The 12,529-nt window shown below is 39.2% G+C and overlaps 1 protein-coding gene across 2 annotated transcripts in view; it reads right to left on the bottom strand.

The window, feature by feature from the left end:
- IPO7 (importin 7) overlaps positions 1–12,529 on the bottom strand; it is a 70,930-nt gene that overhangs the window by 34,681 nt on the left and 23,720 nt on the right. For both annotated transcript variants that reach the window (XM_055142435.1, XM_004613612.2), the window contains exons 3-6: positions 9,975–10,128; positions 8,353–8,511; positions 3,722–3,878; positions 1,509–1,598 (exon numbers count right to left, since the gene is read on the bottom strand). In XM_055142435.1, the coding sequence (XP_054998410.1) occupies positions 1,509–1,598; positions 3,722–3,878; positions 8,353–8,511; positions 9,975–10,128 (560 nt within the window). The remainder of the gene's footprint in view (positions 1–1,508; positions 1,599–3,721; positions 3,879–8,352; positions 8,512–9,974; positions 10,129–12,529) is intronic.

The following is a 12,529-nucleotide window of genomic DNA, read 5'->3' as shown; positions in this document are numbered from 1 at the left end:
AATAAGAGCAACCTGTTGGTACAGATGAGAGATTCTCATTCACTGTTGGTGGGAATGGTGACTGGTCCAGCCTTTTTGGAAAACAATATGCTCATTCCTCAAAAACACTAGAAACTGAGCTCCCCTTTGAACCAGCAATACCCACTTCCATTACCCTGAATATACCCCAGCGCCCAAAAACACATAGAAGAAATGCCGTCTGCGCTTCTATGTTCATTGTAGTTCTATTCAAAATAGCTAGACTCTGAAAACAACTTGGATGCTGAGAATAGACGAATGGATAAAGAAACTATGGTACATCTGCACAACGGAATACTATACCCCATGAGGGAAAATGAAGTCATGAACTTTGCTTATAAATAGATGGACACAGAGAAGATCATACTGACTGAAATGTCTCAAAAGTCAAGACACAGACATAGAAAAAAAAAAAAACATAAAAAAGCTTAATATGAAACTATATGGACAGTAGAAAAAAAAGGGCCAGGAAGACTGGTTTACAGATGGAAGTCTGCCTCAAGTGCTGTGGAGAAAGGCAGTTGGTATAGAGAAGGGACCATTGTGACAATGATAGATGGAAATGATCACTCTAGATAAGAACTGCATTATGAGAGTAGGTAAAGGAAAAAACATAGTAACCTGTCAGTAACTGTATTGCAAACCATAATGCGCAAAAAGGGGGGTGGGAGGAGAGGGAGGGAGAAGAAAAGTGTCTAGCACAGTCAGGCTGGAGGTGGAGAGGGCGGCAGGAGGGAAACCGGGGACATTTCCCAGGTGGGAAATGTACACTGGCAGTGGGAAGGGTGTTGGAACACTGTATGACTGAAACCCAACCATGAACAGCTTTATAACCACCTTATAGTGTATCTCAGTGATCAAAAAAAAAAAAAAATTCTTAATTTAAAAAATACAATTAAGGGGCTGGAGCGACAGAACACTGGATAGGGCGTTACCCTTGCACAGAGCCGACCCAGATTCAATTCCCAGCATCCCATATTGTCTCCCGAGCACCGCCAGGAGTAATTCCTGAGTGCAAAGCCAGGAGTAACCCCTGTGCATCACTGGGTGTGACCCAAAAAGCAAAAACAAGACAAAACAAAACCCCAATTAAAATAAGTAATGAGGGGCCGGAGCGATAGCACAGCGGGTAGGGCGTTCGCCTTGCACGCAGCCGACCCGGGTTCGATCCCCGGCATCCCATATGGTCCCCCAAGCACCGCCAGGAGTAATTCCTGAGTGCAAAGCCAGGAGTAACCCCTGAGCATCGCTGGGTGTGACCCAAAAAGCAAAAAAAAAAATAAAGAAAAATAAAAAATAAAATAAGTAATGATACATAACAAAACTTAAATACATTCCTTCATTGATTAAGTATATGCCTACACATAAACAAAAGAAATGGTTTCTCTCACCATAAATTATATAAATATACATAAGAAATGCTCTAGGAAACCAGTTAAAATTCTCAAAATTTTCTTAAATTTAGCAATGTAAGAACAAAGAAAACTTACATTAGGTACATCCCTGTTCACAACAGTCTTCAAAATTTCTATCCATTCAGTCAGATTCTGTTGGTTTATCAGCTCCAAGGGTAACGTGTACTAAATAAAAATCAAGAATCAATATTTTAAAATCCTCATTTCCCCAAAATCCTATTTTTATTTCTTTTACAATATCTGCAAAAAAGATTTCACTAAATGTATAATCTGTTTTTACTACATAAGGGGAAAAAAATTTCAGGCTGGAGAACACAGTGGGTAGGGTGGTTTGCTTTGCGTGTGGCCAACCTATGCTCATTCCATCTTTGGCATCCCATATGGTCCCCGAAGCACCCCAAGAGTAAGTCCCAAGCATCACTGGGTGTATCCCCCAAAACAAAGATTTTTTTTCTCCTTTCCGTTGGGCTGTGTAGGATATTTTTTTCTCATTACCACAGATTTATTCAAAATTGATCTAAATTTTAAGTAAAAAAGATGTCCTATATCAGCTGAACAAAATAAATTCCAAAAAAAATTGATTATATTCAATTCAATAATTCACAGAATTAACTGACAGTCTAGTTGTTCAGATGTGGATATATTTCAAATTAAAAAACAGTGAATCTAAAGATTATATTCTATGTACTTCCATTACATGACATTTTGGAAAAGATCTAACTACAGAGACAATAAAATGATTAGTGTTTGCCAGAGGTTTGAGTCTGCGGAAAGGGTTGATTAAATAAAGCCAAAAGATTTTTTTTTTTTTAGTTCATGGGAACTTGGTGGATACACGATATTTTGCAGTAGCAAATCACAAGAAATTATGTAGCTTAGAGGCAACTGAGTTGACAAAGAAGATGCCCAAGAGTAAATAGTATTGGAGTCAATCAGTTCCCAAGTTACAAAGCATAATATTAACTGTCTTCCTGTGTCCATACAGAAAGGACATTGCTTTAAGGTAAACTAAGTTCCCTGTGGCAAGGTTGAAAAGACAAACCTAATGTTATTCTACCCCTTTTCTTTTTACAAAAACACAAAAATTTGGAGAGAAAAAAAAAAACCCCATATCCTACAGGGCTGCACTGGCAGAGTACTGGGAACTATATGGAGTGCCAGGTATTGAATCCAGTCCAGCCATCTGCAAGTCAAACACCCTAACAACTGGACTATCTCTGCATCTCCCCACAAGCAATTTTTTTACCTGGTAGTTTGGGTTAGTTCAATACAATGGTATTTAATATACCAAAAACAGTGGACATACTTATTCTGATTCCCAAAGTACTGGTAAGCAACTTCTTTTTATCCACTTTACCCACTGTACTATCTTTCTTGTCCCAATTAGAATTATTTTTTAAAAAATTATACAGGGCCAGAGAGGTAACAAAGGGTTGAACACGTGCCTTGCATGTAAGAACACCTAGTTCAAACCCCAGCAAAACAAGATCCTTGAGCACTGCCAGGTATAGCTCTGGTGGCTCTCAATACTGACAGGACGAAGTATTGTAACTCAAGTCTAAAGAGTTGGACACAAGATCATATGATCAATCTCTGGATATCCTGAGCACTCCTGGAAAACATCCCTCCTGGTGAATAAATAAAAATGTATTAGAGTTGTTTATGTATTCGGTAAAAATGTACCTGGCACTCATATGTCTGGCATGTAACAAGAAAACAATACACTCAGGGCTGGAGCAATAGTACAGCTGTCAGGGTGGGTGCTTGTCTTGCAGGCAGAGATCACTCTGAAATGATCCCTGTATGATCACACTTTAGATCTTCAATGAAAACTATTCTGATACTGAAATTCTTGATTATCTTTTATTTATTTTTTTTCCCTTTTTGGGTCACACCCGGCAATGCACAGGGGCTACTCCTGGCTCATGCACTCAGGAATTACTCCTGGCGGCGCTCAGGGGACCCTATGGGATGCTGGGAATCGAACCCGGGTAGGTCGTGTGCAAGGCAAACGCCCTACCCGCTGTGCTATCGCTCCAGCCCCCCACTTGGTTATCTTTTAATGTGACAAATGGTAGACTGATAAAAACTGCTTTAGAAACCAGAGGAAACAGTGCAAGAGCTAAGTTCCTTGTCGTACACTGGCAGACCCCAGTTAGAATCCTGGCATAGTACATGTTCTGCCAGGAGTGATCCATAAGCACAGAGGCAGGAGTAAATCCTGAACACCGCTAGGTGTATTACTCCCCCACTGCAAAACCAAAATATTAAAATATTAAATAAATTACCTGAACAAGAGCATAGAAGATCTTGAAAATCTGTTTCTGGATAAGGACAGACTGATCAGACTGATCAGAAAGAAGTTGGATAAAACGGTCCTTCAGAACTGGCAGAAAATGTTGCATTGCTGCTACCAATGGACTTCGTTCCTCTGGCTTCTTGTACCTTTGGATAGGAATACAAACTAATTCTGTAAGAATTATATATGGTATAAACTTAAACTGCTTGCTCACATAAATATATGCAAAAACTTCCTAACCAACTATAAGTTACAAGAAAGGTCATCTAAAGGGATGACCTTAAGATGACTACAGGAATCATCCACAAGGTACCTTGAGAAAAGCTATGACTGAGCATTTAATGTTTACTGAGTATGTACTATGTAAGGTCCATGCTTTTCAAAGTCCCTTTACCACCTACCCTTCCCCTTTACAGCTGAAGAAAAAGACACGTTAAATACTTTTGCCAATATAAATTTCAAGCATAAACATCAGCAGTCAAAATTCAGGGTTTTCTCTCATAACCACTTCACTGTGCTATCTTAATTATCAATACTGATACAACTGATGCACTACAATAGAACTTGTGAATAGTGTCAGCTGATCCATATATAACTTATTACAACATTATTACCCTTGCATAATTTACACTCAAGAGCATCAACAGAAGTTTTATCTGTATGGGCCTGAGATACTATAGCTAGTATAGATGTTAAGGTAAGGCACTTGCTCTGCATGCAGTCAATCCCTACCACCCAATATGATCCAGAAAGCTGGCCAGGAGCAATCCCTGAGCGCAGAGCTGGTAGTCAGCACTGAGAACAGCTAGGTTTGGCCCAAAACCAAAATATTTTTTATCCATAAAGCAGAAAGTGTTTTATTTCTAAAAGTAACATAAACTAGCTCTTTGCTAATAATACGTGTATCAACAAAATTTGCTATTTATCCCATTAGTTATTGAATGCTGTTGCTGCTGTTTCCATTTGGCCAAACCTGATGGTGCTGAATCAGATTAGTCAAATTCGTAGACCTATGGGAAAAAACTAGCTTATATAATTAAAAAAAAAAATCAACCAGAATAGCTTTGTGAAATATAGATTATTAGTTAATAAGTCACTATTTTAAAAGGCACAACTTACCTTTATAGACTGGTTTTCCCTATGAGGAAAACCATTTTCTTAATATATTAGTTTTTAGAATGGAGGGACAGGAAATATTGAGAATTAAATCTGAGAGACCAGAGAGATAGTACATTGGGTAAGGCACTTGCTTTGCATGTGGCTAACCCAAGTTTGATCCCCAGCATCCCATATGGTCCCCCCAGCACCACCAGGAGTGATTTCTGAGTACAGTAGGAATAAGCCCTGAGCACTGCCAGATGTAGTGCAAAAACAAACAAAAAAAGATTTAATCTGAATAAAAACTTCCTACTGGTATAATGTGAAGCAAAATAAATTGTAAAGAATAAAATAACAAGAAAATCAATAATTATGACTGAAATTTTAATTGAGGTTTAACAGAGAGTACAATGGATGGAAATGGGAGTGTTACGCCAAGGCATTTCTATAATGTTTGAACCCTGGCAACACCTAAAGATCTCCAAACACTGCCTAAAAACAACAGTTAGGAATAGCCCAGGAGCACTGCTGGGTATGACTCTCAAACCAAAAATGAATAACGAGGTGACATTTTAAATATCAATTAATGAACCTGAAGTACTTTAAGTAATGGTGCCCAGGAAGGCTTGACCTGGTTGCATTAGGTGCTATGTGGTCCTAGATACAGAATTCAGGGCCTCACACATCCTAGACACATGCTATCAATATTCATAGCATACACTTTTAATTTTTCGTTTTTGGAACCACACTCAGCAATGACACATGGCACAGGGATTTAAACCTGAGTCAGTAGGGTATAAGGCAAGTAGTTCTACCTCTTTCAAAAGTTATCTGTTTTTGTTTGGGGGCCAAATTCTGCTGTGCTTAGAGCTCACTCCTGGTTCTGTACTCATGGATCACTCCTGATAGGCTTGGGGGATCATACTGCCTGTGAGGAATTGAATCTGTGCATACAAAGCAAGCACTTTACCCTCTATGCTCTTTCTCCGTGGCTACCTTTAAAATGTCAGGGATATGGCTCAGAAGAAGAGCACCTGCCTTGACGTTTGAAGCACTGGGTTTAATTCTAAGTACAACAAAAAACCCAAATATTATCTGTATATATCTTCTGAGTTGATGAAACAGTAACAACTCATAAAAGCTATTTGCACTGATTATACAAACTATAATTTCCACTGTAAAGATGAGAATTGTATTATACACCTTTCCCCATTTATCCCACCCATATGATTACATTAAGAGGATTTCAAACCCCCTCTTGTTAGACATATCTCCCCTCTCTGGGAAGTTGGGTGGTACTAATTTTAATCTATAATTTAAGTTATAATAGGTATGACAGCAATTTATGGTAGGATCTGAAAAATTTCTGAAAGAAAATGTAATACTAAATGAAAGTCCACTACGAGTTTACCAGTCCAAATTTAGCCTCAACTTCTCAAATATCATTACTCACCATAGTGTCTCATTTCCACCTCAATGCATTTTTCTCTTGGGGCTCATATGGTATGACATGCCTTCCTCTTCAAATAATCCTGTGCTCCTTCAACTGACAATATTTCCTAAGGATCTATGTTCCTGAAGGCAACCACAACTTCCAATTTCTCCACGAATTGTCTTATTGCTTCAGTCCACACAGATCCCTTGTGAACACCTTGTGTTCCACAACTAAAAACTGGCTGAAAATCAAGTGGAATTCCAAAATTGTAGCAGCCTCCCAGTAAAAAAATCCTTGTCACATACTCTCCTGCTGAGACTATAGAACAGGAGAGACCTGATCTCAATGAAAGGACAGCATGTCTCTCATTTTAGTCACTCACTTACCAGAACTACAACTGGCACTCTGACAGAAGTTGGAGCAACAGCTGGAACATTCCTTAGCAGGAAGATGGGTAGCTGGTGGGAACACAAAAAAACACCAGTACCAATGCTGTAAATAGTATATTTCTCTCCTGCTCACAATAAAAGCAGCAGTTCAGCAGCTACTTTGAGTTGAAACCCAAAAAGGGTTTTGGAGGCTAAAAGCAAGTCCCAGAATGAGAGGGATCACAATGGCATCTGTGTAGCTGTTAGGACTAGAAATAAAATAACCCTCATAGTATAAGTTTTTCTCATGACTTCCTCATAATTTTCTAGCAGGACTTTTAAGTGCTACCATTATTATTTCTTTCACTACTGAAAGGAGAGAACTCCTTAAACACTGACTTCCTCTTTCAGAGCTATACCTCATCTTCCATGGTTAGATGTTTTCCTGATTCCTAAACCACAACAAAAAATATTTTTGTCTAGTATATATCCTGATATAAATTACTTACATGAACCACAATTTGCTCAACTACACACACACACAAACTATGAATTCCTCAAAATACAATGATTAAAAATGACCATATCTGGAGTTGGACAAATAGTACAAGAGCTAAGGTGCTTGCCTTACATGAAATAGAACCCAGTTTGAATTCCCAGTATACAAATGGTTTCCCCCAAGCACTACCAGGACTGATCCCTGAGCAGAGTCAGGAGTAGGCCTAGAGCACAGCCAGATGTGATCCAAAATCCAAAATAATCAAAGCATAATCTATTCTTTAAGAATTTGAACATATGATTCATCTGTAAGGCCCTGTCTAAGGATTCAATTCCTAGCATTGCCATACCAATAAAATAATTACTTGAATATTTTTAAAACTTATCCAGAGCTAGGGAGCCAGAGAGGTAGTACAGAGGGGAAGGCATTTACCTTGCATATGACTGACCCAGATTCAATCCCCGGCATCCCATATGGTCCCCTAAGCACCACGAGTGCAGAGCCAAGAGTAGCCCCTGAGCATCGTTGGGTATGACCCAAAAAGTGAAATAAAAAAAAAAGACACAACTTATTGAGAGATCAAAATTCATGGGAAGCCAATTTAATCTGCTTCAAATTTCACTTAATTTTTTGTTTTGTTTTGTTTTGTTTTTGGTGCCGGGGATCAAACCTAGAATTTTCCACATGCAAGCCAAGTGCTTCAGTACTGAGGTATCCTGAGTACAATTTTCCAATCTTAAAATTGGCACTTGTCTACCCTGAGTCACACTAGGGTCCATAGGACCTAATATATATACTAAAGAGCTCTTATTGAAAAATTAGAGATAATCTTTATTTAGGTGAAAAAAATAAATTGGGAAGGTGGGGGAGGTATCACAACAGGGAGAGTTGGGCCATATTGTTCAGGGCTTCCTTCTGCTTGCATTTAAAAATTTATTTCTTGCAGGATTGTGGGGAGAACACAGGTTGCCAAGGATTGAACCTGGGTTGGCTGTGTGCAAAGCAAGCACCCTATTTACTGTACTATCACTCTGTCCGATTAATTTTTTTTTAAAGGGCATAAGGAATCCCATAGTTAGGTCAAAATTTTAATGAGCTCTTTCAACATATAATTCACTAATTTGAATACATATCCAAATATAATTCTAGACATTAAATCAAAAATTTCAGACTTCTTATAATTCTCCAAACTCTTAAAAGGAATTGAGAAAGACACTTACTCGTAATTTTTCACAAGCTGATAAAGGCAAAGAAGAATTCCCAGCCAACAAGCACTGTTATCTGACTGAAGATAGTAGCCAATTTTGTCTACAATGGCAGTCCAACGGCTGGGATAATCATGTTTGATAATATGATGAATGCATGTTGTCAGCTGTACCCTGAAAGCAAAAAATAAACAAAGGGAAGAAGTGCTACCTAGATAAATTATTAAGTCCCATGAAGAAAAGGCTATGCAGATAAGAGTACTAAGCAAAAACTATCTGCTCTTTCTGATTTAAAAGAAACCTATATACAGGTGATGTAGGGAAGGGGTTGGTGTCCAATTTTCAATCCCATAAACTGACAAGTTTCATTTAAAACATAAGATTTTTTCATTAAAAATTCTGCGCCACAGGGGCCGGAGCAATAGTACAGAGGGTATGGAGTTTGTCTTGCACACGGATCCCCAGCATCCCATATGGTCCTCCCAGGGCTCCCAGGAGTAATTCCTGAGTGCAGAGCCAGGAGTCCCTGAGCATTGCTGGGTATGACATCCCCCCCTCCAAAAAAAACACCTGGGCCACATAGGCATTTTCAAGTATCAAAATACTATAATAACATTCTAAAGTTTTTTTTAATTTTTAACTAATGACTGTGTATTGTATGCACTGTATATTTGTGCACATTGTATATCATTGTATATTTGTATACAATTTGCAAGTTCCTACAAAGTGTACAACACAAACTCACAGATAGAGGAACAGGTATAGCCACCAGTAGAAAGGTTTGTGGGTGGGGCAAAGTGGAGGTTTTGTAAGGTGAGAGGTAGAAACTAGATATATAAAAGTAAGCATGCTGGGGGGCTGGAGTGATAGCACAGCGGGTAGGGCATTTGCCTTGCACACGGCTGACCCGGGTTCGATCTCCAGCATCCCATATGGTCCCCTGAGCACCACCAGGAGTAATTCCTGAGTGCAGAGTCAGGAATAACACCTGTGCATCGCCAGGTGTGACCCAAAAAGATAAAAAAAAAAACCCAAAAAGAAAAAAAAACAACAACCAAAAAAAAACCATGCTGGGAGTGATAGTAGAACGGGTAGGGCATTTGTGATGTGACCTAAAAAGGAAAAAATAAAAAAGGCATGGTATGTCCAGAAGTTCCCAGACTTATTTGATCTACCACATCCATCTCAGGAGAAAAAAAAGAAATTATTATTTTAACTCAGCAACTCTTTAAGCAAAGAGAAAGCACCATTCAATTGTACCCAAGACTACTACTATCCCCTTTATCCTTACTCCCACCCCAACATTATAATCTATCTTGGACTGCTGTAGCATGTATAAATGTCTAATTTTAATGGTGCACTCCTAAAGCATATCATTATATATAAATATTAATGATAAACCAATTACTCCAATTTGTAAATTTTTGGTTTTATGAAATTCAACAAACAAAAAGGAATTCTGTTAACAGCAATTACTAAATTTTTAGTTATAAAAACAGGTTAGTACATCTAAATGTCTTCCCTCTACAGATCCCCCTAGCTCTTCTGCCTCATAGACCTGCCAATATAGCGAAGTTTAGAATATATGTATGTGTATACACACACACACACACACACACACACACACGTATTTTTACCTGATGAGCTCAGGAGAGTGAATAATGGCTTCTACAATATTTTCTCGAATACAATGTCGGTCTTCTTCTGGAATAGTATAAGGGGATATGTCCCCTGATGCAGCTTCCCGATCAGGCCAATATTGTGTTATCATATTTTTCAAATAGATAACACCTAAAATACAGATAAAATTTGACAACAGTATTTACTGTGACTATCCCTTATAACAGTCAACATCTCAACTTCTTTCAGACCAGTAATTAATAGATACCTTTTAAAAACAAAACATTGCAGGCTATTATTTAAAGTGTGAATAATCAAAACAGCTTTAGTAATTAGAGATTGTTACAAAGAAATTATAAAATGGCTATTAATTTTTATATCACATTCATAACAGTGTTTATCCATTTATCTGTAGGAAAGCTGTTTATACTTTTGGGGTTGTTTGGTCTTGGGATCACCTATAGCAGTCCTTGGTGGTTACTCCTGTCTCAGTACTTGAGGTCTGCTTAAGACAAAGAGCAAGAGGTGCTGGAATCCTCTTGTTTTTGAGTCATACCCAGAGGTATTCAGGGCTTATTCCTGGCTCAGAACTCAGAGATAGCTCCTGGAAGGCTTGGGAGACCATACGGGGTGCTGGAGATCAGACCCAGGTCAGTTCCGTGCAAGGCAAAAGTCTGACCTATGACTTTCACCTCTGCACTCAGAAATTATTACTGGCAGTGCTGTGGGGACCACATGGGATGCAAGACAAAAGCCCTACCCACTGTACTATCTACACAGCCCCAGTTGGAATCTAACCCCAGGCTCCAACATGCAAAGTATGTGCTTCAACCCTTTGAGATATCTCCTGGCACTATGTATATTTTACCAATTATTTTTCTACACAAAACTTCTAAGAACAAAACAGGCCTGTATCACTTCTTTGCGTTCTTTGTCATGCTTATCTTTGCCCTGGCATACTTTAATCCTTTACTGAGAACTTTATGTTTTGCTTTTGGGCCCAGAGATGCTCAGGGTTTTTTTCTGGCATTTCTCAGGGTTGATTTTGGCAGTGCTCAGGGGGCAACCACTGTCAGCCTCATGGATGGTAAATGCCTATTTGCTGTTCTCTCTCTGAACAACCCCAAATTTTTTTTGTCTATATATAGTGAATGATTGAGCCCATAACAAAGCTAGTTTGGGCTATAAAGATAGTTTTACAGGGAGGGCACTTGCCTTGCCCATGTCTGTACCGAGTTTGATCCCCAGAATCCCAACTGATCCCCTGAACATCATTGGGTCTGGTAAAAATACAAACCCCAAAAAGCTTGTTTCAGGATTGCCAAACTCCTCACAGCAATCCTCCCAAAGGATCTTCCCTTTGCTGTGGACCTATTTGGACTGTGAGAACCATCAAGATTTCCTCCACCTGCTCGACCTGATCAACCTGGTGCCATCTGACCATTTTTTGTCTTGTGTATTGTGATTGATTTCAGAACTTAAGCCATAGCTTCAGGATTTGGCATTGGTACAGTGTGATTTGGGAATGGGGTCACCAAATCTGAGGGAGCTTCTAAGATTCACACACTTGAAATAAACATTTTTTTTTTTTTGCTTTCTGGGTCATACCCGGTGATGCACAGGGGTTACTCCTGGCTCTGCACTCAGGAATTACCCCTGGCAGTGCTCAGGGGACCACATGGGATGCTGGGATTCTAACTCGGGTTGGCCGAGTGCAAGGCAAACGCCCTACCCGCTGTGCTATTGCTCCAGCCCATGAAATAAACATTCTTATGCTGAGTTATACTCAGTGCATAATAAGGTGACTTGAAAGGTAGGTATCCGAGCTCCATCCCTGCCACCACATATATGGCCTATAGGCCCTGCTAGGAGGAAATCTGGAGGCTATTGCTGGGAATGGAGCGTGCCCTCACTGGTGCTAAACTAAGTAATTTTCAAAATTGAAATAAATTCCTTTCATCATCATCATATTATTACTTGCTTGATTTAATTATTTTTTCATATTTAATTTTTTTAAATAAATAAATAAAATAAAATAAAATTTTTTTATTTATTTATTTTGCTTTTCAGTCACACCAAGGATGCTCAGAGGTTACTCATGGCTCTATACTCAGGAATTATCCTGGTAGTGCTCAGAGGACCATGTGGAATTCCAAGAATAAAACCCTGATGAGCCATGTGCAAGGCCAACTCCATCTCTGTTGTGCTATTACTGATTCCAGTTCAAAATCATAGAGGGACAGGGACATACACACACACACACACACACATACACACACACACACACCCCTCTCTCTCTCTCTCTCTCTCACCTATAAAGGTGATTAAAGGCCACCCCAAAAGCCTCCATCCCTCTATCCCTCTCAGACACACACACACACACACCTCTCTCTCTCTGACTGGGAACACCTGTAAAGGCAATTAAAGGCCACCCCAAAAACCTCCATCCCTCTCAGAGAGCCCGGCAAGCTACACATGGAATACCTGATGTGCCATAAACAGTAACAAGGATGGTCCTCATTTCCCTGACCCTGAAAGAGTCCCCAATAAGTCATCAGGCTACACTAGCACA

Source organism: Sorex araneus, chromosome 6 (genome assembly GCF_027595985.1).
Source record: "Sorex araneus isolate mSorAra2 chromosome 6, mSorAra2.pri, whole genome shotgun sequence".
NCBI classification, from domain to species: domain Eukaryota; kingdom Metazoa; phylum Chordata; class Mammalia; order Eulipotyphla; family Soricidae; genus Sorex; species Sorex araneus.
The sequence above is the reverse complement of the archived record's forward strand: the minus strand, read 5'-3'. Positions and strand labels throughout refer to the sequence as shown.